Below are 27,325 nucleotides of genomic sequence, written 5' to 3'. Positions count from 1 at the left end.
TACTCCTGTTTTATTGAATCTGTCCTCACCTTTGGTTTTATCTGCTGGCACGGCGCACTTTCCCTGAAACAAAAAAATCAGCTGCAGGGGATCGTTAAAGTGTGCAGCAAGATTGCTGCCACTGAACTTAATAATCTTCACAACCTTTATAAAGTCAGGGTAGTTTCAAAAAGCACACTCCATCATCGCCGACCCATCACATCCATTGCACTGCGAATTTATGTTGCTGCCATCAGGGCGCAGATACAAGCTGCCTTTCGGCAAAACCAACAGACTTAAAAAATCCCTCATGCCCGCTGCAGTCAATCTGGTCAACGACCAGAAGAATTTGTGATTTGTTTTTCTCTTTTGTTGCTTGTGTTGTTGTTTTTATCGTGTTTTTTATGTTTGTTATTGTTTGTTGGATATTTGTGTTTGCTGTGCCTTTTACTGCCGGCTGTACACCAAATTGCCCCTCGGGGATAATAAAGACACCTTGAACCTTGAACCTTGAACCTTGAACCTTGACAGCAAACTTCAAGTACACTAATCATTAACACACTTGAAGTATACTGTTGATAAATGTATCTGCAAGTACACTCAAGTGGAGTAAAATTGAATATACTTATACTTTTTTTTTCACCACGATCCTATGCAGCTTGCTGAGGGTGTTGGGTTTTTTCAAATAAACTTCCAATGTAGATTTACTTTTTTTTTGTTTATTTGCTTAATAAAACTACTTTTATTTGGTTTAGGCAAAAAATAAACTTAAGCTCAAGAAAAGTTTGGGTGTAATGGAACTGTTACGAAAGTGCATAAGTTACACAGCAAAACTAGTGAAACTAAAATAAGTCTTGGTTTCACAAGGCACATGAAGAGTGGATGACAGTCCCATGTTTGTTTGAGCCATCCGGCGGAATGAGCTCCCATATTAACTTCAATCAGGGGGGTTGCGTTTGTCTTTGCAACACACATGTCTGATGTGAATGACTTTTAAAGACATGACTGCTGCGTCGTGACTCACCTCTCCCAGTGGCTGCACACATTGGGATCCTCCAGGTTAAGGGAGGAAGTGATGCAAGGCAGGAAACTAAAGGCCACAGCCAATATGACTGTCCTGTGGTAGAGCAGCGACATGGCCATCTCAGTCAGCGCTGCACCTACAGAAAGGGAAGTACAGGTAAACCCTCACAAAATATTCACAATAGAACAAAAATAAATAAAAAAAAGTCAACCTCAAACTATTAAAAGAAAATAAGCAAACAGAAATGAAACAACTAAAGCATGTTGTGGAAAAATGAATCTGCCCAATAAAGATCAACAACCAGGATCAGCTTTTTCTCCGAGGTTTATTCCACTAAGTATTCTCATCTGCAGAAGAAAGTACTGTTCACCCCTGCCTTCTGATGCAAAGGTTCAGAATCAGCAGGAACGACCCTGAGTCCAACAACAATCTCCCTTTTAAGGAGGAGGAACCATGGACAAAGGACGGATCATGTCCTATCTTACAAAGACAAGATGTACAGGCAAGGTCAAGATTTACAGAACACAGGCGTCATAGTCCTGAAATTATCTTATGTCAATGTGGCACTCATGTTCATATCATCTACAAACAGGCATTCATTTTCGTCATAGCATACCAGTCAGATGAGGAAATGCGGATCGACGTCTGGCCTGACAAATATTCTGATTATAAAGTACAAACATCCAAAATTCCCATTACAAGCAGAAGAAATAAAAACAGGAGAAGTTTGTTGTTGTGTCTGTAGTTGTCTGCCATCTTTGGGCCTTTATACCCCAAACCAAGCGGTCTTTGAAACGAGACGGTCTAGTCTACAGTCGATTTCCTGTTTGCGTCCCTTTTGCCGCGCTCATCACCTAACAACCACCTGCAGTTGACAAGGAAGAACGGGTAACTAGAGTTATTTGATTAAAATGGTGTCAGAGATCATATTTTGGTCTTTTTATTTGATATAATGATGGAGGATAGGTTTCACCACCGGATGATACATTTGAGTGTGTTTTGTGGCATCTTTCACTAATCAGCTTGCGGGTACCATGTTGATTAAAATGGTCACCGGTGTGCAATGAATCTTGGGCTAATCAGTTGGATCCTCCAAATCCTGGAAAAGAAGGCCGCATTTCTGGCCTGCATTTGAAGGAGAGTCTTGGAAATTAGACAGAATGTCCAACCAGACAACCAGAATGCCCTCTGCCTGTATTGTCTCTTTGAGCCCCACATGAGGGTGTACTCCCCAGCCAATAACAGCTTACAGGGTGTGCACCTCATTCAGGTCATCAAATACCAGCGTTTCGTCAGGCATGTTGGCATCTGACACCACGGCACAAGTCCCTTCAGCTCTGTCAGATACGAAGCGGACATATTTGACAGATGAGAACACTGTTACCATCACATTCTCACTCGGATGCGTCAAATAATGCAGCTTGGTCCAACGCTTCAAACTATGAAACTCTACATACTAACGATCCCGGAGATGCGATATACTGTAGTCAGACCCTTCTACTGTGGAGAAGCCAGACTACTTACGACTGACATGACAAAATGTCAATTTTTACTTTTAGTCTCACCCGTGGCACAAACAGCAGTCTCCTGGACCTGGACCACCTCGGCCTCCCCTCCTGCCTCACAGTGTGGTCTATCTGTGTGGTCTATCTTCCTCTTCATACAACCTTTTTTCCTATAATGCATCATGAACAACAACAATTAAACTATGTGTACTAAGTAAGTCTTGGCTGTGAAGTCATCCATCAAGTCCCAACTTTTGTGTTTTAAATGAGTAATTTAGCTCAAAGATGTGGTCATGTCTGTGAACCACAGCTATGTGGAATGTGTCGGAGAAATCGTTATGGAATTCAATTCAATTTTATTTATAGTGTCATATCCCAACAGAAGTCATCTCAGGACACTTAACACATTGAGCAGGACTAGAAAACACACATGATTTTCAGAGTCAACACAATTTCAAAGTCCCAACATTACCCAGGGGCAAGCGTTACAGTGACAGTGGCGAGAAAAAACTGCCTTAATAGGCTTTTAGGCAGAAATCTGGTGCAGCCCAGGCCCTTGGGTTCCAACTGCATTTAGTGTTGGTAGTATTATATTAGTAGTAGCATTAACAGTAGTGGTGGCATTAACAAAAGCAATAGTATCAACAGTAGTAGTCCATGGCAGCAGGCACAGTCACACCGAGATGGATCCATCCCAACCATGTCGCCGTAGAGCAAAAAGCAGTAGTTGAGCAGAAAGCAGAGCCAGACTGTTAGCCAGTCAAGTTAGTAATGGTAGAGATGCCGATTTTAGTCAATTTCTTTAATCAATAGTCAGCCGCCTTAAAAATACAAGAGGTAATAGTCAAACAAGGCCACAGCATCGGTGCAGTCCGGATCAGGTTCCACCACGGTCCAGGGAGACCTGCTAAGGTTATATGGTATGAAAGTTACCTGGTATAATAGTGAGTTGGGAGAGTCCACTTGTTGGTGGATGGATGGGTCAAACAAACACAGGACAATACACAAACAGGGATGAATGTCCTGTGGGAGAAAGTCCATGAAGACCTTTGGAGATCATCAAGACTGGGCATGAGCAAGATTTGTGGCTGCTAACAGTCGTTGTTTTTCATGATAGTAATGTTATTATTCTACATACAATGAATTGGTTGGTCATGAGGCAACCTTCCCATAATGCAATACAATTCTAAATGATAAAAACATCAACACAGAACACCGATGTACTATCTGTAGCTCAGGCAGTCCAGTATGGTGACCATTGGTTGGTGCTTTAAGTGTTTCTTTTCCTCTCCACATGTTGTAATCCGTAATTAAAAGTTGTAGTCCGTAATATTTCCATCTATTTAATTGTCTTTTAAGTTCCTATCTATCAAAGAGTGAGTTAAAACAATGGTGGTTGATCATGTGACCATAATAAAAGTGCTTGTTGCTGCTTTGTCCAGAAATAGGATCTCCGTGTCTGTGGCCACATTCCCACTAGGTCTGCAGGTGGAGCTACTCACGGAAGTATGCTGCGTTTACTTGTTATCAGAAATCAGGAACTTCCAACTGCTGAGTCAGGCTCCCTCTAGTCTAAAGTGTTTGACCAGGTACATTTCATTACTGCTGACTCACAATAGAGGATCAACAGGCAGAGAAAGAAGACCATTCAACTTCCAGTCCAAGAAAAAGAAACAACAATCTAATGGAAGTGAAGAAGGAAAGACATCAAGAAGCAAAGTGACCGCCAACGAGGGAAAACCATGGACCTCCTTTCAGTGTGGAGCATTTGAAGGCATCACGCAGATGAGAGACAGTCAAGCCTTGTTCAGGATGGTCTTGGCTTAGACATGACTTGACTTATCACGCCGATGAGAGCTGCAGGTGTCTGAGGGGGCGGGCTCTAAAAGAGACTGTAGCCAAACGCCGTCAAGTCGGACAACAAAGTCAACGTGACTATGGTGTTCTTAGTTGCAGACGAAGTGGAACACAGCAGCAAACTAAACTAAAGAGGATATGTTATGATATATATATACACACATTGGTTAAAAGTTCAATGACGTGTTTTCAGGTATATATACATACACACACACACACACAAAGGCAACATGTGAAAATAAATGAATGATATCCCATGTACAGGAAAACATTTTTTTTTTTCAGTATTTGTATTATCATTCTATGTTTGTATTAACCAGACCTCACATCATATAAATAGGCCTACTCACAGCACAATGCACAGAACTTTAGATCAAGCCATAAGATCAAAGCGACCAAAATAAAAAGGCAAATCATTTCACCACAAGGTGGCCGCCGAGTGCGGACCTGAACACGTCATTGAACTTTTAACCAATAGAGAACCATTCCGCTGTAGTGGAGGTGTGGGCAAGCCGGTTGCAGCCGTCGTCGACCGCGCTGCCTAGCGCTGCAAGGAGCGGCTCTAAAAAACTTGCTCCCGCAATGTTTTGGGTCATGTGATGTGGTCGCGACCCTGTGAGCCTGTGACCCTGTGATTCGGACACAATTCTAGCCATCATGCATCGCTTTCAACCCACAATACATCACGTTAGGTAGCGCACTGCAGGCGGCTACATCAAGTCGAATCCCCCTACTGTTGGGTGAGGGAGATGAGGTCAGAGGCTCGCCTGCAGTTCCATCTACCGCCAGAGAGGCCGCTAGAAGCAACTCAAATCTTACGGACTGTGGGGCGGTCGGTGGCACAGTGGTTAGGGCAGCCGTCCCATGTACAGAGGCTTAATGTCCTCGACGCAGTGGTCCTGGGTTGCACTCCCGCCCAAGACGTATTTCCCGCATGTAATCTCCCTCTCTCTCCGTTTCCAAACTGTCTGAAAAATGAATAAAAAGGCTTGAACGGCACTCTAGCCAAAAATAATCTTAAAAAAAAAAACAATCTTACGGACTGCCATTTTAAAGGAAGGACATATGCTCAGGACTGTAAAACTTTTTTTTTAATAAAAAGCAAAGAACACTTTTTAAATTGTGCGTTCATCAGCTTAAAAAGCTTACTAAACTTCATATTCACCATGACATCTATAAAGAGAGCCTCCGGGCCTACAATTTAGTCTTAAAAAGTGCGAGAGAAACATTCTTCTCCAATATCATATACAACAACACTAATAAGACGAAAACCCTATTTGCAACTGTTGACAGACTGACCAACCCCCCAACACAAATACCAGCTAAACTCCATTCCACGCAGAAATGCAATGAGTTTGCATTCTTTTATACTAATAAAATTGAAGGCATCAGATGCGCCATCAATATCTCAAACAAAAAAGTTCACCACCCTGTTCAGGCAAAAGTAACACAGCAATGATGGCAAGCTTTAATGCCATAGACTCTAAAACTCTAGTGGAAACGGTGACAAATCTAAAATCATCCACCTGCTGCCTTGATGCTTTACCTACCAACTTTTTTAAGAATGTTTTTGACTGCCTATCAATAGACGTATTGCAAATAGTTAATAACTCCATTCAATCAGGCAATTTCCCAAAGGCCTTCAAAACCGCAGTCATTAAACCTCTTCTAAAAAAGCGGAGCCTAGATGCCTCTATTATCAACAACTACAGACCAATTTCAAATCTACCCTTCATAAGTAAAATAATTGGCCGACTTTATTCAACATCTACATGCTCCCACTAGGACAAATCATGCAAAATAATAACATTGACCACCATCGCTATGCCGATGACACCCAAATCTATGTAGCACTATCACCAAACGACTATCGCCCCATAGATCTTCTGTGCCAGTGCATTGAGCAAGTCAAAGACTGGATGTGCCAAAACTTCCTACAACTAAATGAGGACAAAACTGAGATAATTGTTTTTGGTGCTAAAAAAGAAAGGTTTAAAGTAATTCAACACCTTCACTCTCTGTCTCTGAAAACCTCAAACAAAGCCAGAAATCTTGGGGTTATTATGGATTCTGATTTACATTTCGACAGTCACATTAAATCAGTAACAAAATCAGCCTACTATCACCTCAAAAATGTAGCAAGACTTAGAGGGCTCATGTCAGCTCAAGACTTACGGGGCGTACCCACCAAACGCGATGAAACTTCATCGCGCGACAAGATTACATGTAAAGTCAATGCAAAGACGCGATTAGACGCTTCATCGCGCCGGGCGACGCGATGGACGCGATAGCGCGGCGCGATGGACGCGATGGACGCGAAAAATCGCTTCATCGCTTCATCGCGCCATCGCTTCATCGCTTCATCGCGCCATCGCTCGAGTTGAAATAATTGAACTTTTGCGGCGAATTCGCGTGAAGACGCGCCGCGACAGCCTATCAGCGTTGAGATCGTCACCGACGTGCTGTCGTACGGACTTTTTGCCGGCTTGCCGCTCCAAACTGGGCAACAGTCAGCCTGAAGTACCGCTGGAACCGGCCGTCGTCCAGGCGCAGCTCCTGCAGGAGACGGTGGAACTCGCCGAGCTCACGCCGCCTCCGTAGGGTAGCATGCACCCAGAACCGACGTCGGCGCCTAGCCCGCAGACGAAGCTGGGAACTTCTCCAGAGTAGATACAGTGCAGCGATGGTGGTTATCTCAGCCATGATCGACGAGAGAATGAAATGGCGGAAGAAATGTTGTTGTTTGGGCAGGCTCGTCGCGCGACGCGATGACGCGATGCCGCGATGAGGCGTTTTTTGGCATATTGGACCGGCGTCAAAACTGGAGCGTCTAGCGCGACGCGATTTCATTTGTCGCGCGTTTCAATCGCGTTCATCGCGTTTGGTGGGTACGCACCGTTAGAAAAACTTGTACATGCCTTTATTACTAGTAGGCTAGACTACTGTAATGGTCTCCTTGCAGGTCTTCCGAGAAAAACTGTCAGGCAGCTACAGCTTGTTCAGAATGCTGCTGCTAGAGTTCTTACAAAGACCAAAAAATGTGAGCACATTACACCAATTCTTAAATCCTTACATTGGCTCCCTGTATGTAAGAGAATTGATTTCAAAATCCTCCTGCTCACATATAAATCACTACATGGTCTAGGGCCGAAGTATATCACTGATATGCTCCCACTACATAAGCCTTCTAGACCACTAAGATCTTCTGAGACCAATCTGTTAGTGATTCCCAGAGTAAACAACAATCACGAGAGAGCATCATTTAGTCACTATGCAACAAATGGCTGGAATAAAATTCCTGAAGATGTAAGACTTTCCCCAACTCTGACCATTTTTAAAACTAGACTGAAAACTTTTATGTTCACCATAGCTTTCTGCTAAATCTTTTAATGTCTGCACTGTTTTTAATTATTGCAAATATGTTTTTATTCTCCTTTTCTTTCTGTAATGCATTTTTAATTTTGCCTTTATTTTCTTTTAATTCTTCTATTTTTTTTTACTTTGTTGTATGATGTGAAGCACTTTGAGTCTGCCTTGTGTATGAAATGTGCTATACAAATAAAGTTGCCTTGCCTTGCCTTGCCTTGCCTTAAAATGAACTTTTTAACATTTAAAACATGACCAGTGAATCTTTGTCAAAATCCCTAATTAATCCATTATGCAGCTTTCAACGTCTGGAACAGAAGTTAGAAAGAACTCAAACTAAAACTCAGATTGAACTGAGATATCCTCTCTCTGATGTCTCTTTATCAGCTGCAGAAGGTTTTAACTCAGAAATGATCTTTGGCAACAAACCAGCACCACAACACACATGGCTTTTGGGCAAATAACTTGTGACTATCTAATTCATTAGTAACAGTTTATATTTACTTAAATTGGAGAAAACAACCGTTTACAACTGACTTAATGAAAGGCTGACTAACTGAATGTTTTAATGTCTGAATGTAATCTGAGCTATCATCTCCTGTCTGTCTGTTGCTACTATTAGATTGATCCGAAGTATGACTCAACACCGTTGGTCAGTCGGGTCAGTCCTGTGTTCAGACTAAAACACAGTGATGTTCTGGGCCCTTTTAATCACCTGCTGTAGTGGGGATTGAAATGACTTTCATGATCCATATTCATTTTTAGCATCATCAGGTCAAAATATTTTCCAATACTTACAATAATATTACCAAATACTGTACTAGAAAATCTAAAGGCATTCCCCTTTCCTGCTAATAAGCAAATCAAGCGTGCTGATGGTAATGCATATGTTGGTCTGCTAAACATCAGAATGCTAACATTATCATTGTGAACAATTTAGCATGTTAGTACAGATTCATATAAATAGATAGGTAGGTAGGTAGGTAGGTAGGTAGGTAGGTAGGTAGGTAGGTACATAGGTACGTAGGTACATAGGTAGGTAGGTAGGTAGGTAGGTAGGTAGGTAGGTAGGTAGGTAGGTAGGTAAGTAGGTAGGTAGGTAGGTAGGTAGGTAGGTAGGTAGGTAGGTAGGTAGGTAGGTAGGTAGGTAGGTAGACACTCACATTAAATGGGAAACTTACATTTCCAAAGTGGTCTAGTCTTAAGTCCAGCAACATAAATGTTTGATTAAATTGATTCAAACTAATCTTGGTCTTATAATCAACAGCATTTAACACAGCTCCATCTTTCCCGGCTGTTGTGAAACCACAAATATGAAGATAGCCAGTTCTCTCCTACACAGCTGTGGTATTTCCTTCACAATGACAGAATTCATTGGGTGGCGCCACAGTGCTCTGGTGTAATTTAGGTATTTCAAAGTGTCTTAAGGAAGGATAGGGAAGACCTATATGAGGCCCAGACTCACAGGAGCAGAGCTTCTACAGTCCAGACCCAATTCATTTATTTTCAAAACAAAACACAAGATGCAAATGCATAAAAGAAGAAAAAGAAAGAAAAGACAAATCAAACTACATATTAAAACTACAATCACAATTAAAAAAACAAGAAACTGTTTGTTGCAGCTGCATTCCATCAAATGGAACAATTCTGCTTTCATTAGCCAGGTAGTGAGGTGAGGGATCCATTTCGGTCAGCCGGTTTATGGTAAAGGTAGCACCAGATTTTGATGAAACTCGGGTTGTGTCCTAAATCACTCCTTACTCACTATCCAGGAAGTTCAATATATTTTCTCTGCTCTGCTGTCCATATCGTCACTGCTGTCACACAATTAAAACGTGCCATGGTCAACCATTCATGGTTGGGATGGATCTATCTCGGCGTGGCTGTGCCTGCTGCCATGGACTACTACTGTTGATACTATTGCTTCTGTTAATACTACCACTACTGCTAATGTGACTTCTCTAGTACTACCAACACCAAATGCAGTTGGAACCCGAGGGATTCGACTGCATTTTTTCAAAATGAGTGATTTTAGTTTTTTTGCAGAATATGCAAGTTGAGATCATGAAGAAGCCACTCCATGTTTCAGATAACAGTATTGGTTGCCGTAAAATTATACATTTTGTATTTGTATTTTCGGAAACAATCTGCAGTTGTCTGTGGCTCTCAGTGTTGTATAAAGTACCCAAAAGCCATACTTGAGTAAAAGTAAAAGTACCTTACTGGAAAATTACTCAAGTAAAAGTGAAAGTTGCCTGCTAGAATATTACTTGAGTAAAAGTAAAAAAGTAGCTTGTATTTACTGTACTTAAGTATCAAAAGTAAAAAGTACTGTTAATAAAACGCAATCAGAAATTTGCCCACTCACACACTCCTTCGTGGCCACAGGTAATACTAAACATAGCGACTTCAGCTGCATGATTTAAAAGCTAACTTATTAATAACACTACCACTATGTAAATTAGTCTGACTGTCATCATCAGCTGGTTTGCTATATCAAAACTCGGACTCTCCAAACACAGGTACGGTCTCCAATAACACCAGAAAAAGACAGACAGATCATTCAATAACCCAGGAGTTCAGTTTTTGGCTAGCAGAGGCCAAGCCCACTCACGTTAGACCACGGAGACGCTCAGGGGCCGAGGGGCAATTAAAAACAAAAACAAACAAACAAAAACGTAATCCTCGACTGTATAGTTTCACTGCGTGGAACAACACACTCTTTGCTTCACCATTAAAGTCTATTGACAGCAGGGCCGGAGTGGGACTCATTTTCAGCCCTGGAGTTTCATACCTCAGACCGGCCCACTTTAGATCACGACCTATTATATTAAAATAATGTAATTATAACTTTACATGTTAAGCATACAATAGCGCACTGTTCTCTAAAGCCTTGTAATTCCGTGTATTTTCACACAGCCTTGTGGCCACAAGTGCCCATAGTTCGGCCGTGTTCAGCTGTCTGTTTCCCGGCTGGTTTGCGTGCGGCGCGTCTTGGCGTTTCGCGTTCGACGGAGAGTCCGCCTGTGTGGACTCTTGTGGACCTGGGCGGGCCGGTGTTTGACCGATGTCCGCGGGCTTTTCAGCCAGCTCTGAGGGTGATAGTCCCGACAGTTCGGCTGGGTTCTTGTGTCTATTTACCTGCGGGAATCCCCGCAACGCATCCGAGTGTTTTACGTGTGTACGGACGGAGCAGAAGTCCGGCTTCGCTGTGCGTAATTGTGGCGTGGCGCGGACCTGGACCGGCCGGTGCTTAAGTGAGCTGCACGGGCTTTTCACACAGCCTTGGGGGCACAAGTGCCCATAGTTCGGCCGTGTTTAGCTGTCTGTTTCCCGGCTGGTTTGCGTGCGGCGCGTCTTGGCGTTTCGCGTTCGACGGAGAGTCCGCCTGTGTGGACTCTTGTGGACCTGGGCGGGCCTGTGTTTTAGTGAGGACCGCGCTTTTCACCATGGTCTGGGGGCATCAGGGCCGAGAGTTCGGCTGGGTTCTTGTGTCTATTTACCTGCGGGAATCCCCGCGACGCATACACGTGATACCCACTCCACTCAGTGCCATGACTGAACACCGGCACAAAAATAAATAAAAATAATAATTGAACACCGGCCCTCGCGGCCCAAAAGTCAGACCGGCCCACCGGGAATTGTCCCGGTCCTCCCGATTAGCCACTCCGGGCCTGATTGACAGTAACACTATGCTGGTTGTTTCAGCAGCAGGTTCAGTCACCGATTCAGTCACCTCCTCCATCTCTGACATTTTGCTTCTCTGTCTTCCTCCTTCTCTTCAAGTAGGCTAACATTAGAGACCCGACTTGTCTGAGACTACTACTAGCATGACAATGCGACCATTAATTTGAAATTTGGCCGCTGATTTAATCCGCCGCACAACGGGGTAAACCAATGATAACGTCTTGCGGTCTGTATCTCCCAACATCATTGGCTACTAGTCCCACTACAACAAAACAAAGATTGTCCATTGGCTGTCACGTTCCTTCTTATTTTGTAACGAGTAACGAGGATGCTCAGGTAAATGTAACGGAGTAAAAGTACTGATTTTTTTCGGAAAATGTAGTGAAGTAAAAGTAAAAGTAGTCAGAAATAGAAGTAGTAAAGTAAAGTACAAATATAAAAAAATACTACTTAAGTAAAGTAACGAAGTATTTTTACTTCGTTACTATACAACACTGGTGGCTCTGCAGGGGCATGTACGGTGATGCAGTTCATTTCCATACTGATTACCGTTGGCCATTCACGCGCTGTTGTTATTTTTTCGGCCAATCACGTTAGAAGCGAAACACATGGCTACTTATACAGCGCCCGTCTCGGCCGCAGCTAGTTGGAGCGGAAGATATCAGACGCTATATCTACGTTACATTTCAACGGGATAAAGACCGCAAAATGGAGGAAATCTATAACTTTGACTGCAAATGCTATGGAAGAAGAAAGGAGAACTCTCTCCTTGGAAGACGTACAGCATACGGATGGATTCTTTAGCTGCCAAAAGAGGACATACAGTAGTTACGTCAGAGATGACTGCATCCACCAAAAAGCCACAGACGAGCCAACGAAGTCTGCAGGAATACTTTTCAGTTTATTATGGGGTGAGTTTCCGTTAACATCCCAGTTATCTACTTTGCTTAGCTAGCTAAGCTAGCTCAGTATTGTCGTTTTAAAATTGTATGCACATCGAAACTAAGCTGTAATGGGAGGTTTTTGGCTCGTAATGTGGGCATCTGATTTAAAAGTAATGTGCCAAGGGGCCTGTTGGCGTAGCTTGAATTGACTGTGATGCTAATGGTTAAGCAACTAGCCTACCTGAGGACAATAGGCTAGTTGCTAAATCATTAACACTAGCTACTTAGACGGTGCTCTGCAGACTTAATTTAAGCCCTGATTATGCTTCCGCGTAGTGATCACGCAACGGCCACGCAACGGCCACGCAGTTGCTTGGAGACCTTGATGGTTCTGCGTTGGGTTTACGTGTCGAAATGCAATTCAATGCCACACCGGTAAAGGGCGCTATGTTTTTTGTAAAGAATGACCGACCGACCGACCGACCGAGACTCTTGACGTATATCGTCGTTAGCCTCGTTATAGCCTATTTGTTTACTTTCCGGCTTTAAACATCCATTATTTTTCAGAACTTGGTGTTTTATTTCTTTGTGCAAAAGCGACAAGGTGCAAACAATAAAACGAGGTGAAAACAATAAAAGTAGCCTTTTAAAAGTTTAAATGGCGGTGTTTATGAGTGGAAACCGGATAGCGGTCTCCAGCGGATGTAGTTAGCGGACCAATCACAGCCAATGCCGCTGCGTTGGTGTTGCGTCGCCTCGACGCGCGTCTAGGCTTTTTGGGAGGTGCACGTCAGGCCCTTGCGTTGGACGTAAGGGGGGTCCGCAAGGACGTAAGGGGTCCGCAAGTCCCCTTGCGTTGTGTCGACGCGGAAGCATAACTTGGGCCTGTCCACACGAAAACGTTTTCAGTGCGTAAGTTACGCAGAAGTCTTGTGCGTTTCGCCCTGCCGTCCAGACGGATCCGGCGTTTCCGCGGCGTGAAAACGCACTTTTTTGAAACCAGCTCTCAGGGTGGAAAAGAAAAAAACGGCCCCCCTCCATTTCGTGATCGTTTTCGTGTGGACGGCGAAAACGAAAACGCTGATGTCATCGCCCCGCTCCTCGACCCTGACTTCTTCCCCCGCGACGTCTCGTAACAACAACAATAACGGCGGCCTCCGTGCTCGTAGCAGATATTCTGCTCGTCTGTACGACGGCGTATCAGGGCCGCTGTATGAAAAAAAAAACGGAGCCGAGAGAGGGGGGCGATATTCCGGGAAAAAAGTCGCAGATATGCTACTTTATTACGATGGTAACAAACAACCGCTTGCTAACTTCCCATGAATGTAGGCATTTATTTGTCTAATTAATCCATCCCAACGTGTGACAACGCCTCATCAAGGTCCTTAGGGTGACGGCTGTTGGTGCTTATTGTTGGTTTTATTTATACGGGCCAAATTGTCATCTTATGGGTGTTTATTGATCGGGTGGTCGGGCGGAGATTAGCCGTAACTCTCACGTGTTGCCATAGCAACGGCAAACATCCGGTCACGCTTCGTCTCTTCTTCTGCATTTTTGTAGCAGAAACAGCGCCGCATAAGGGCCTGGAATATGTACTACAGCGCTGAGTCGTTTTCAGTGGATTCGTCTGGACGCAGATTTTCTTGAAACGATGCCAAGGCAAAACTGAGAAAAAAAGTTTGTTTTGCTTCATGTGTACGGGGCCTCACAGATACCAGACATCACTGAGTGACATCTGTAGGGGGGAGGGCTTATCTGAATGAGATGCAAATGAGCACCATTGTGTTTCCTTTCTGGCCAGGTGAGGTGAGATTTGCAAATCTTTCAGGCCAGTTTTCTCAGTGAACGGTTTTCAGAGAAGCATAGATTCAAATGGCCACAACTTCATCAAATATTATCACCACACTTTCACAATCTGTGAATAACTCAAAATGCCCCGAGGCCGACTTGTTCCTGGTTTTGCCATGGTTGGTCACATAGTTCTGCTCAATGTGTAAAGTGTCCTGAGATAACTTCTGTTTTGATATGACACTATAAATAAAATGTAGTGGTGGGCATAGATTTCTTTTAATCTAGATTAATCTCACTGTAATTTTGGAATTAATCTAGATTAATCTAGATTAAAATGGCTCAATTGAATTCTGCCGAAGGCATTCATAATATGTGTGTGCTACCTAAATAATGACTAGCTAACTAATTCCGCATTGCACAAGGTGCAAACAATCTTAGTCTTGTCGAGGTTTCCATTGGGAAACTTTTTAAAAATAAATTTTCCCTGAAGCAAACCCGGCGGCTTCATAGCTGCATCCATGTCACAACGTGGCATCATGACTTTTCGTAAATATACACGCCACAGGAAGTACGCAATTCGTGCTATCCGCGTGTATGTGTACATTCTGAGTGAAACGACCCATCACATCCGCGTGTTTGTCAGCGCCCTCTAGCGAAACGACCCATCACATGGTTAGGGTTGGGCGTTGATAAACATGCGAAAAGGCGATTGTGCGTAGTGATAACACGCCATAATGGCAAACGTGTTGGCGTGTCATACATACGCCACTTCATGAGATCAGTCTGAATGTCAGCACGTGATGTTTGATGTGGTAATTTCACAGTAGGTATACACAGGTACCAAGTCTGACACGTTCTCGCCCCCTACAGTGCAATTCGGCCAGGTATACATCCGCGCTAAAATGAAAGTGAAAGTCATCATAGCTTGCTTAGTATAGACCCAGTTCCCAACCCAATCTTTGAGAATAGATTAACGGCGATATTTTTTTTATTGCCGATAAGAGTCTCGCATTAACGCAGCACGTTAACGCAGCACGTTAACGCCAATAGCAGCCCACCACTAGTAAAATGTAATTTAATGTATTTGAGGCTGTGTATATGTCGAGGGCTTTGATTGTGAAAGGTGAGAAGGGAAGGAGAGAAAGAGAGAGTATACACTGTCATCTTCAATGTGGAGGCAATGATTGCATTTCCCCAAATGAATAAATGAACCAAAGTAAACCTTTTTTTTGTTTGTGTCCTGATGCTCTATTCATATTGAATATATTATTTTCATGGATTTGTCTCCATTACTCTGCTCTCTCTACTCTCGTCCGTCTGTCAGTCTTCCTCAGAGCAATGCATGATGGGATATAATGCTTGGTTGACTATCAGTTGTACACTGCTTTTCAATATAGATGGTGGGATACTTTGAGGCTTGGGGCCAACACTCTTGCTCTGGATGTTGCAAAGTCACATGGATGTGTTTCATCTGTGTGTCCCTACGAACAAGGATGACTTTGACGTTGTTTTCGTGCTGAATGAAGCGGAAAAAAAGTTGTGTCCACGAAAACAAAAGATTGCATTTTGTGACAATTTCATTTCTGGCTCTAGCACCCATATCCCTCCAACGCATGTGTTGCTCTTCTTTTTCTTCTTTTTCTTTTTTTGCAGGCTTCCATTCAACTGTATTTTTATTGACCTTTTGAAATGTTGCAGAAAAAGAAATGCAAGTAAAGCATGTTTCCATCAACTGGTATGGTGCAAATCAGTTGCCTAGTTTGGTCAGTTGGCACTATCGGCTCCGCATGGCTTAACTCCACCAGGAAACGAAGAAGGAACCACTTCACTGTCTGTATATCACAGTATACACCCCAGGAACGATTCAAGCCACCAAGAACTCTTTCAAGTATCATGATACATCAATTTCCATGTACACTGTTAAGATTATGTGAGCCGGACTAAAAAAGGTGCTCAAATCGAATCCAAAGTGTAAAAGTATCTATTTGTCAGCGTGTCCACATTAAACACGTCTGTTCTTTTCCTTACTGGCACAGAAACAGCTGGGGGCTTCAGCACATGATACTTTATTACTCCAGCTGCTTGATGAGCAGTCTAACCTTCTGTAGGCCAGCGAGGTCAGCCCTTTGTCTTTTGGTGAGCCTCCTTTGCTGCTTGAGGAAGACTGCAGCATGTCTCCAGTAGCTGCTGACAGTGTATGTGAGCAGGCAGTTTATGGGCAGCGGGGCCGGTCCTCTCTGGTTTCACAGAGCAAAGAGCGGGCACAGCTGCAAGACAACTGCACTGCTGCACAAACAAGGGCCACGCTGTGTGTGTGAAAGGGCTCCAGACACACAACCCCTAATGGAGCGGATTAGGCAGGGCTGCACAGCTCTGAGACACGGTTTCAGGCAGCACAGTATTGACGCCTCTCTCCCCTCACAAAGGCCTGCAAGGAAGCAAGCCCTGTCTGAAGTCCCTCCAGAGCCACACAAAGGCTGCACTCAAGTCATGGAACAAAGGCAATTTTTGGGCCCTCTATTCTCAAATGAGTTAAAATGAGATGTACAGATGCATGACCTTTATACAGCCTTTTACAGTTTGACAATGATGACATACACAAGTGTCCAGAAGTACAGCAGAGTGCTCCAAAGATGGTGAAGGAAACCCAAATAAATTGACTTCCCAGATGTGTACCATTAGTGAGTGGGTAGAGTTCATATGTACATGCATAATGTTGTGGAACGTTACACCAGCCAAACATTATGAGCATCAAGTCATAGACCAGTGACCACACATCATATAAAACTGTGTTCCTTATTAAACTGGCCAATAGTAATGTGTAATGCAGCCTATAGTGCCATGTATAACAGTACTATGTAAGGATGGATGTATACAATGCTAAGCCATTAAAATAATAATTGTTGACAGATTCATATATTTATAGAACATATTTTAATTCAATATTGGCATTTCTACATCACAATTTCACAACATAACATATTTAACAAATAGGAACATTAACATTTGCTTATTATAGGTTGTATTCATGTTTAAGTGTATTTTTGGACATATTTTTAAAAAAAGTTTGGGATGAAATAATTTTGGGGACCCCCTGCAGCAACTCTGCAGTGGATCCCAGAGGGACCCACTGGTTTAACCAGTAAACCAATGACCCACTGATTCAACCAGTAGGTCACTGGTCTTGGGCTGCTGTGATGCTGCTAAACATTGACTGCTTTCTGGACTACAGGGACATGATGGAGATGCATCCATCTAAACGTGGCTGTTACCATGGAATACTACTGTTATTACTACCGTTAATACTACTACTGTTAATACTACTACTAGTATTATTACTGTTAATACTACTACTACTACTACTACTGTTAGTTTTATTACTACTGTTAATACTACTTCTACTGTTAGTATCATTACTGTTAATACTACTACTGTTAGTACTATTACTATTGTTAATACTTCTACTGTTAATACTACTACTACTGTTAATGCTACTACTGTTAATATCACTACTGTTAATACTACTACTACTGTTAATACTACTAATAATGTTAATACTACTACTGTTAATATTATTACTACCGTTAATACTACTACTGTTAATACTACTAATAATGTTAATGCTACCACTGTTAATATTATTACTACCGTTAATACTACTACTGTTAATACTACTACTACTACTGTTAGTATAATTACTATTGTTAATACTTCTACTGTTAATGCTACTACTACTGTTAATACTACTACTGTTAATATTACTACTGTTAATACTACTACTACTGTTAATACTACTAATAATGTTAATACTACTACTGTTAAGACTACTACTGTTAATATTATTACTACAGTTAATACTACTACTGTTAATACTACTAATAATGTTAATACTACTAATGTTAATATTATTACTACCGTTAATACTACTACTGTTAATACTACTAATAATGTTAATACTACCACTGTTAATACTACTACTCTTAATATTTTTCCTACTGTTAATACTACTAATAATGTTAATAATACTACTGTTAATACTACTACTGCTAATATTACTACTGTTAATACTACTAATAATGTTAATACTGCTACTGTTAGTATTATTACTACCGTTAATACTACTACTGTTAATACTACTAATAATGTTAATACTACTACTGTAACAGGGTCTATTGCTGGTTCCATACTCATTTTTTCTTCGGATTGTAGATAGCTAAGTGATCGGAGAGTTGTTTGGGCTGATATGTGTGTGAAGGTGGCTCTTCAAAGCCGTGCACAGGCATCATTTCAGTAATCTGTGTTGCCGGAATTACGCGCCCCTCCCCTTGCACAGCAGGGGTGCAGAGGTCAGTGTCCTGTGAGGAGTTACTGGCAGCTCTGGGCATTTAGGTTTAGGGGTGTGTGCGTGTGTGTGTGTGTGTGTGTGTGTGTGTGTGTGTGTGTGTGTGTGTGTGTGTGTGTGCGTAAGCTTTCTTTAATGGAAAAAATGACTGACTGGTAAGAATTTGATTGACGGGTGGTTCATCCAAATCCTGCAAAGGATTTTTTTTTAAAGGACCTGCCCTTTTCCAAACTCAATGACAGTGGCTCAGATGATAAAAAAAAATCTATCTATCGTCTACTCTATGTGAAAATAATTCTAGCAGTTGGGGATTAACAATATGAATAACTGTTGCGTACAATATACAATATTTAAACCAGAAACAAGCTGGACCTTACTTGAACAAAACAGCAAAAAAGGGAAACAAAGTGGCCTCACAGTCGAGAGTACAGTAGAGAAAACTCTGATGCAGAAGTTACTTTCTGAAACCTCAACACAGGATATTACTTGCCGGCCTAAAGGTTTGAAATGTTGAATACAAATGTAAAACATATGTTTGAAACTGGGCTAAAAAAGAAAAGAAAATACAGTTAAAAAGTTAACAAGTAACCTCCGATATACACATTAACGTATAAGAGAGAATATATCACATCCTGAAAAAGTAAACAGCATTAGTAATGCGATATAACGATATACGATATAAACGATAAAAAATGGCCCACGATAAGAGATTTTAATTCTATGCTCTATCGCAGCGGTTCCCAAACTGTTTTTGCAGCGCACCCCCTTCTACGTCCCAACCAGGTTGATGCACCCCCAATCCCCCCCTCAAAAAGAAGGGGGAAAAAAACGTGTCTCTGAAACTCGCCACGACCCGAAGGCATTGCACGGCTTCTTCAAATACAATGTATGGGAAGTGTGGAAATAACGCTGCCTGTGGACACGTACCTTCAGCCAAAATCTCACTCTGAACTAAGTTAAAAACTTGAGAGCACTGTGACAGGAACAGAAAGCATGATTTTGACATAAATGTTGTATTTTCTGCCGCGTAAAATCAACATCATCATAACACAATGGTTATGGAAATTAGAACGACAGTATATTGAATTAAATTGCAATGAAGTTACAAACGATGCACAATGTTAAAGAGCATAGGCTCAGAAACAGATAAAATAAATCTTTCTTTCTTTCTTTTTTAAATACATTTAGCAGGTTGGCTTTCCTTAGGGTGGGTCTATGTAACCTGTTCTGAAATGGTTCTATTATAATTTATATATCGTACTATGTATCATTATCGCAAGAGGCTAGGGTTGTCACGATACTAAAATTTTCAACTCGATACCGATACTCAGGAAAATATTCGATACTCGATACCATTTTCGATACCACAAGGATGAAAAATTTTTTAAATAAATATTTTTATTAACAAAAAAAATGCAAAAATAACAAGTTTCAGGTCTGAGGTAGTGCAAAAAATAAATAAATAAAATAAACAATAACAATTGGAACAATATTTTGAGGTTGTAAATATTAGGCAAGCCTGATAAAAACTAAATTAACTTAAGTGTTCCTTCCTTGGCTATGCTTTATATACAGAACAATAAACTAAATGACACTAGCCAAACCAGTTAACATGAACATTACACTGTTGAAATGCTGTATTCTCAGCAGCTGCACCTGTTACAAAAAAAGTCTGAAACTGAAAAGTGCACAGAATTATTCGATACTTTTGAAAATGAGTATCGTATCCAGATACAACATTTTAGTATCGATACTTTTTTGAGTTTCGATACTTTTGACAACCCTACAAGAGGCTGCATATATATATGGATTTTAGGCCATATCACCCATCCCTTAACAGCATGTCAAAATAATATCAAAGAATCACCCAAAATGGCGACATACAGAAGACATGGTTGATTACATCATACAAGTATTAAGTATTTCATTTCTAAGAACATTTTACTGGGAAAACAGCTTTTACCCCGATGGGTTCAGAATATGGAAAGGCGTAAAGTGACTGAATTTATGTCTCAAGTCTTCCTTTCAACCTTCACAGTTGATTCTCAAACAGTGAGACATGACTAAATACTAATTAACGGTCTTATAAAAGGCTGTTCTGTTACCAATACAAGTAAACAATGAACAAAGGACCATAAAAGAATAAAGGCAAAAAGCCGCCTGACTTGATGTATTAAAGAACTGTAAAATACAGTTTTACACAATCACACTATTGAAGTTTGTATTTTTTAGGTATTTTAGGTCCACTTCACATAAAGACCACATTTCTGAGCAACATAACAAAGCCACCAAGGCAAGACCAAGGGTTATGTTAAACTAGTCCCTATGAAAGCTAAAGGCTGGAGAGGTGAGCAGCATGGCACTGTACTATGTACTAGCATAATACTAGCATCAGGGATTTTGGTGACAAGGCCCTCCCAGACATGGCCTGCTGCATTCTGGCAAGAGACACACATGAATCAGCTGATGAACCAGCAGACTTCAGAACAGCTTCTTTCGGAGTGATGCTTGAGGGAATGTTGAGTTTGAGGCTTTGCAGCTCTGGGCAAACTGAAGTATTTGACACATGGAGGGAGAATGATGGCAAAGCTGCTGTACAATGACAATACATTCAATTGGAAACGACCAATAGTGTATAATTATTGCAACTATGTTGGACAATGAAAGCATCCTAAAATGTTATGTGTATATATAAATATATATATAAAATGTAACAGCTTAAATTATGACTGTTCCGAAGACACTGAAAGGTCTGAAGGTTCACTAAAATTCACTTTAAAGGTAATGTCTAAATCTGGGCAAGAATCAATTGATTTTAACTATTTCTATGCTTGGTTAAGATAAGATTACCTTTAAATCCTCCACTGGCATGGATGCATCTGCTATCGTAACATGAAATATGATTTCTTGATGACATGATGATGATCAAGCCAGTGAGGGCCCTGGGGAATTAGAATTAAACCTGATGATTTATGCTTTCTTTTTTAAGATGTTTAGGGTTTCTGGTGTCAAATCTGTGATACAATAAAACTATTTGTTTCTTACCAAATTGGTTTCCCATTTTGGTGCCATTTTGCATTTCAAGAATATTTTGATAGTAAACGGTGAAATATCGTGAATCACAATTATTTTGGATAGTATAATCATGGCATGAAATGTTCATGTCATCTAATAGTGTGGAGCCAACATCTCTGTTTCTACTGTATATTCTAGATTATGATGGAGGATATGCTTTCAGGTCAGATCATATCCGATTCAAATCCAACCATCACTGATGTGCAATGAATCTTCATAATAAATTGGTCCGTGAAGGATCTATCAGTTGGATTTGAAAGAGTCTTTGAAACGGGACAGCCTTGTCACGGCCGGTTTGACACATTCAAATGCTCCTCTAATGAATGGGATTGGGACACGGCTAATGTCAGACTGAAGATGTAAAACAGTGGGAGTGTTGACAATCTGTATTGTCTGACATCAGGCTAAAGCTAAGAGAGATTTAAAATTATTCCTTATATTATGCCTTTTAACAACATATTGTGCCGTTCATCTGTGTTCGTTTGTGTTTGAGGCCCCTTCAGGGACGAAGTGGGCAAACGCAGCACTCTCCCATCGTGGTTCTTTGGTTGTGCCTGACAAAACAACAGCTGAAGCTGATGAGGAAGGCTTACAGCTGACTAGAATGGATGTCTGGCACGCCTGACAAAGTCCAGCTTAGACTGAAAACAAGCTCCCTGGCCGGGAAACTTAAGGTTGACAGCAAACAAACAGGCAACATGTGGGAAACACTCCTCATGTATTTGTGATGACAGTGGGAAGATGGAGTCCTGGTTGACTAACTGAAGCTTCTGCAAAAGCACAGCTGCTGCTAGTGTGTGTGTGTGTGTGTGTGTGTGTGTGTGTGTGTGTGTGTGTGTGTGTGTGTGTGTGTGTGTGTGTGTGTGTGTTTTGACTTTCGTCACAGTCAGCTGTGCATCTCCTGCACTGAAGAACGGACTTTCCCTCACTTTCACTGGGGAAAGGGCAGACAGGATGTTTCCATGGCACCAGTTCACTCCAACAGATGATTGTTTTTGTTTGAGTTGTATATTTCTTTTAAAATCAATGACAATGTGTTCTAGTCGTTACTAAAAAAGACTCAGGATCACAACAATTCTAACAAAACATGTATTATTTTACAAACAAAGTCAGTTGCATTGAGTTTGTATGTAATAGCGCCTCACGGAAAATTCACTACACATACAACTTGATATTTTCATAAAGCTTTCACATCACGTTAAAGTATGTATTTGAGACTTGGGTAACACTTTCTATGAAGCACATTTATAACACATTATAATGCATTTATAAGGCTTTATAAAAGTTGTTATACATTTTTAGAATCATGCATGACACCTTATAACAAGTAAGTAATAAGTAAAGTATTATAAGTTATAACAACTTTTATAAAGCCTTATAAATACGGCATAATGTGTTATAAATGTGCTTTTGATGCATTATATAGGCTACATGACCTTCATAGAAAGTGTTACCAAATCATTTTTGATCCCGTTTTAATTGTTCCATGAATTATACAATGATCAATATTTCTACCAGTTATTCCTGGCATTATTAAACTGCATGTGGATAGGGATGGAACCACATAAGACTGTATCGTGATCAGGATAAACACTCACAATAAGTTCAATTCAAGATAATCATGAATATCGTCATGACTGACTTGAAAATGCCTTCTAATTGCTATCATAGTAGACACGTGGAAATTACAGCCCAATTTAAAAAAAACAGGAAGTACTGTATCATATAATAAAAAAACTGTCCCAACAATGTTGCCAATTTTGAAAAATAATTTATGAATGCAGAGAGACATTCTGATTTATGATTACAATGTAAGGGCAAGTCAGTTTTAAGCATATTGTGATGATTATCAGGATAATATCATGAATCGCAAATATTTTGGTTGTGATAATCATAGTGGGTGATAAGGTGGCCTGGTATAATGGTTAAAGGTTAAGAAGCTATCAGCTCCTTTGCTCGGCACAATAATCCACAGGAATATTCAGTTATATATCCAGCCACTCATTGTTTCCTAATAATATAACAACAATAATATGTTTTTTTAAAGCCTATTCCATGGTAAGCCTTTGAAATGTTACATTTCACTACGTTTCAAAACACTGTATTCAATATCCTTCACTGAAATGTTAATTGAGATGTAGCCTATTTATTTAGTTAGTTAAGAGGGACGATGCTCATTGATCATCAAACAAGTTGATTGCTCTAAATAAGACAGTTAGCTGCAAATGCTAATTTCATCTGTTGTCCCTAGCCAGATGTTAAAAGGCACCCTTAAATTGACAAACTGATCGAAAATAAAACAGTAAGTAAAAAGACAAACACACCATGAAATAGACGGAGACACTGCACGCCTCACACTACACCGTCCACATTACAACACTGTCAGGGTTCCGTATGGATGAAGAGAGAAAGGAAAGAAAAAGAATTGTTCCTCTGATACAGTTCATGTTCACGACAACACAACTCCTCTCACTCAGACTTCTCACCGATAGTAAGATCACTGCGCCGCTGTAGCTTTTATACACGTCAGTCAAACAAGATAAAACGACACCGACGCACATGACGAGAAGGAACTGTCCTACTTCACCGTAGTCCGTCACACCTGCACGCGCACGCGCGCACGCACCCGCGGGTTAGAGAGCTGCATTTACTTTAACAGGTCAACACACTCCATCTCCAGTAGAGCTGTCTGTGTATAGATGAGTATTCTCCTCGCTGGCTGCTTTAGGGATGGCTAAACGTCAGATTTGATTCACGGCTGCTCTCCACTCACTCACACACCGAAGCGCTGATGGCTTTAACACACGCAGCGACACACAGACATGAAATGAAGCGTACGTTACCTGAGAGAGGACGCTGCTCCGCATGTGTCGCTGCGGCGGATAAATCCAGGAGTTAACAGTGAAACAAAACAGCGTTGTCCTGCTGGAAGCCCATTAACTGTAGTCAGTGAACGCACCGTACAGTTAGAGCAGTCTCATCCAAACTGACAAACTTTCACGGTTCACCAAAACACTGACCGGACTGCTCCCGTGACGTCACCGGGCCCTCCACCAATGACGACTGGAACAGCCCTGCAGCTTCCACTCATGTGGTAGTAGTCTAGTAGGGGTCAGCCCAATGCTCCCACATTTCTAAGAACTGAAAAATAGGCCCCATGATACCACAGCCCTGTTCCCATATTACTAAGATTCTTCTCAAAATGAGTCCCTATGTTCCCACATTTCTAGGACATTTTCAAAATTAGGTCTTGTGTTTCTACATTTCCCAACAATGCAAGCCCTATCCTCCACAAGAAGCACTTTATAGCAAATTAATGAATGAGGGATTTTATTTTGATGAGCAGCAGCAGAAATCGTCACAATCGTTACAAGAAAAAATGAAATAGGCTGATCTAAAAGGGTTTCGTTAACAGCAGAGCTTATAGATGCCAAACCCTGGTTTTCATTTCCTAAAATCAGACAAACAAAACCAGATAAGTACAAATACGCATACGTACCATGGGCGTCGCTAGACACCTTTTACTGGGGCACGTGCCCCAGTATTGATCTGCCGTGCCCCAGTGAAATCTCCCATTCGAGTTTTAACGAGCTACTATATTTGGCAGTGGATTCATTTATATTGATAATAATGGTAAAAGAATGGATTTTCTTTTTCATCCACAATCTCAAACCAACGCAGTTTAACCCAAAATACAAGCTGAGGCGCGCACCTTGTGGTCCGGGTCCGGCGTGCACATTACGTCCGTGCACGGCAGTGTGCATGTCGTAGCCGGTGCACCGCTGTTTTTTGTGATTTTAGTAATAGGGGGCCTGTGCCCCAGTAGAGCTTTATGTCTAGCAACGCCCCTGGTATATACATGTAATACAATCACATGGTACATTCATATACATATCTACATACATTCATACTGTATATACATACACACATGCATGTTGCATACATATACATAAGCATACCCACAAACATAAACAGACATAAACATGTACATACATAATGTAACTTATGTGCCATATAGGGCCTCATTTTGGACAATAAATCTTAGAAATGTGGGGGCTCTTGTAGCTGTCCAGAGATGACATAAGGTTAGAAAGGATCAGCACACTAGTTTGTTACTCACAACTATTCCCAAAGTTCAATCCCAGCCTATAGCTTTACCATCTCCCATCCTAAAGGTGCGTGTCCACAGGGGCGATTTTAAACGCGAGTGGACGCGCCGCTTCCCAGTATTGCACGCTTGGTGGGCTGCCACTAGAGGATGATTGACAGGCGCTCTCCTTTAAACAACAAATTTTTGCGAGCGTTCGCGAGCGTTCCCGAGGCGGCGAGTCGAGCCCGGCGCCTCTGATTAGCATAAAGTAGATTCGACTTCAACTTTAGGCAAATGAGGAGCGGCCAACTCGCGCGCCGTCTCTCGACATTCGCCGCAACGCTACCAGAATGCATTGCACAGCTTTTCACATAGACAATGAATGGGACGCGGGGAAACACCGCTGCCTGTGGACACGCACCTTAACACATTTACACTAGTGACAAACACACACACACACACACACACACACACACATATACACTTTCGCATACACACACATTCACATATACACACTCACATAAACATATTCACACACACAATCAGATGAATCACCTCTTATATAAATATCATCATCACACTCACATAAACGGTAAAAGTGCATAGTGTTAAAAGACATTGCATATAATTACATGTAGCATCACATGGAAATGTGCAAAATACTGAAGGGGGGGGGGGGTGAAAGTGCATATGCATAGTTTAAAAGAACCACCGGATCATTGATTTAACAGAATAAGGGACGATGTATGAATGATTTCTTAAATATGCTCTTGTTGATGTAGGGATCCTACATCTCCTTCCAGAAGGAAGTCTTTCAGATGGGTGGTGTAGTGGGGGTGAGGGGTCCTGGGCTATTCGTAGGGCTTTCCTCTTAGTCTGGGTCGTATACAGCTCCACTTTACCATACCAAAATGTAATATTGATGATAGGGAGACAGAGAAAAATACAGAGAATATAAAATGGTCCTCATTTATAAAACAAAGGTAGTTTTTCTTTGCAGTGCAGGACTCTGATGACTCACACAGAGATTCCCTCTATCCATTATAACCTGTCTGTCTCTACATGTCGGCCCTGTGATAGACTGGTTACCTGTCTGTCTCTACATGTCGGCCCTGTGATAGACTGGTTACCTGTTTGTCTCTACATGTCGGCCCTGTGATAGACTGGTTACCTGTCTGTCTCTACATGTCTCCCTGTGATAGACTGGTTACCTGTCTGTCTCTACATGTCTCCCTGTGATAGACTGGTTACCTGTTTGTCTCTACATGTCGGCCCTGTGATAGACTGGTTACCTGTCTGTCTCTACATGTCGGCCCTGTGATAGACTGGTTACCTGTCTGTCTCTACATGTCGGCCCTGTCATAGACTGGTTACCTGTCTGTCTCTACATGTCAGCTCTGTGATAGACTGGTTACCTGTCTGTCTCTACATGTCAGCTCTGTGATAGACTGGTTACCTGTCTGTCTCTACATGTCAGCCCTGTGATAGACTGGTTACCTGTCTGTCTCTACATGTCTCCCTGTGATAGACTGGTGCAACATAACAATTACGATATACTTCTGATAAACAACACTTTGACTCTGCTGCCACCTGCTGGTTCATTAGTCCTGAGCAACTCGTCAACAAAATAAACACATGAGAGTTAACTGCCAAAGATCATGAGCCTTAATCAGCAGCAGATTTTATATTTGTTGTTTATATTGTGTGTTTAGTCTAAAACTTTAA

General features: G+C 41.6%; 1 protein-coding gene and 1 long non-coding RNA gene across 2 annotated transcripts in view; both read right to left on the bottom strand.

Annotated features, from left to right (window-relative positions):
* megf10 (multiple EGF-like-domains 10) overlaps positions 1–24,374 on the bottom strand; it is a 96,830-nt gene extending 72,456 nt beyond the window's left edge. The window contains exons 1-2 of the mRNA XM_084034431.1: positions 24,354–24,374; positions 1,004–1,139 (exon numbers count right to left, since the gene is read on the bottom strand). Of these exons, the coding sequence (XP_083890557.1) occupies positions 1,004–1,122 (119 nt within the window). The 5' untranslated portion in view covers positions 1,123–1,139; positions 24,354–24,374. The remainder of the gene's footprint in view (positions 1–1,003; positions 1,140–24,353) is intronic.
* LOC311029360 overlaps positions 1–27,325 on the bottom strand; it is a 200,993-nt gene that overhangs the window by 119,243 nt on the left and 54,425 nt on the right. The window lies entirely within an intron of this gene.

Source organism: Eutrigla gurnardus (assembly GCF_963514095.1).
Source record: "Eutrigla gurnardus genome assembly, chromosome: 19".
NCBI lineage: Eukaryota > Metazoa > Chordata > Actinopteri > Perciformes > Triglidae > Eutrigla > Eutrigla gurnardus.
This window is presented reverse-complemented; position numbering and strand designations above follow the sequence as displayed.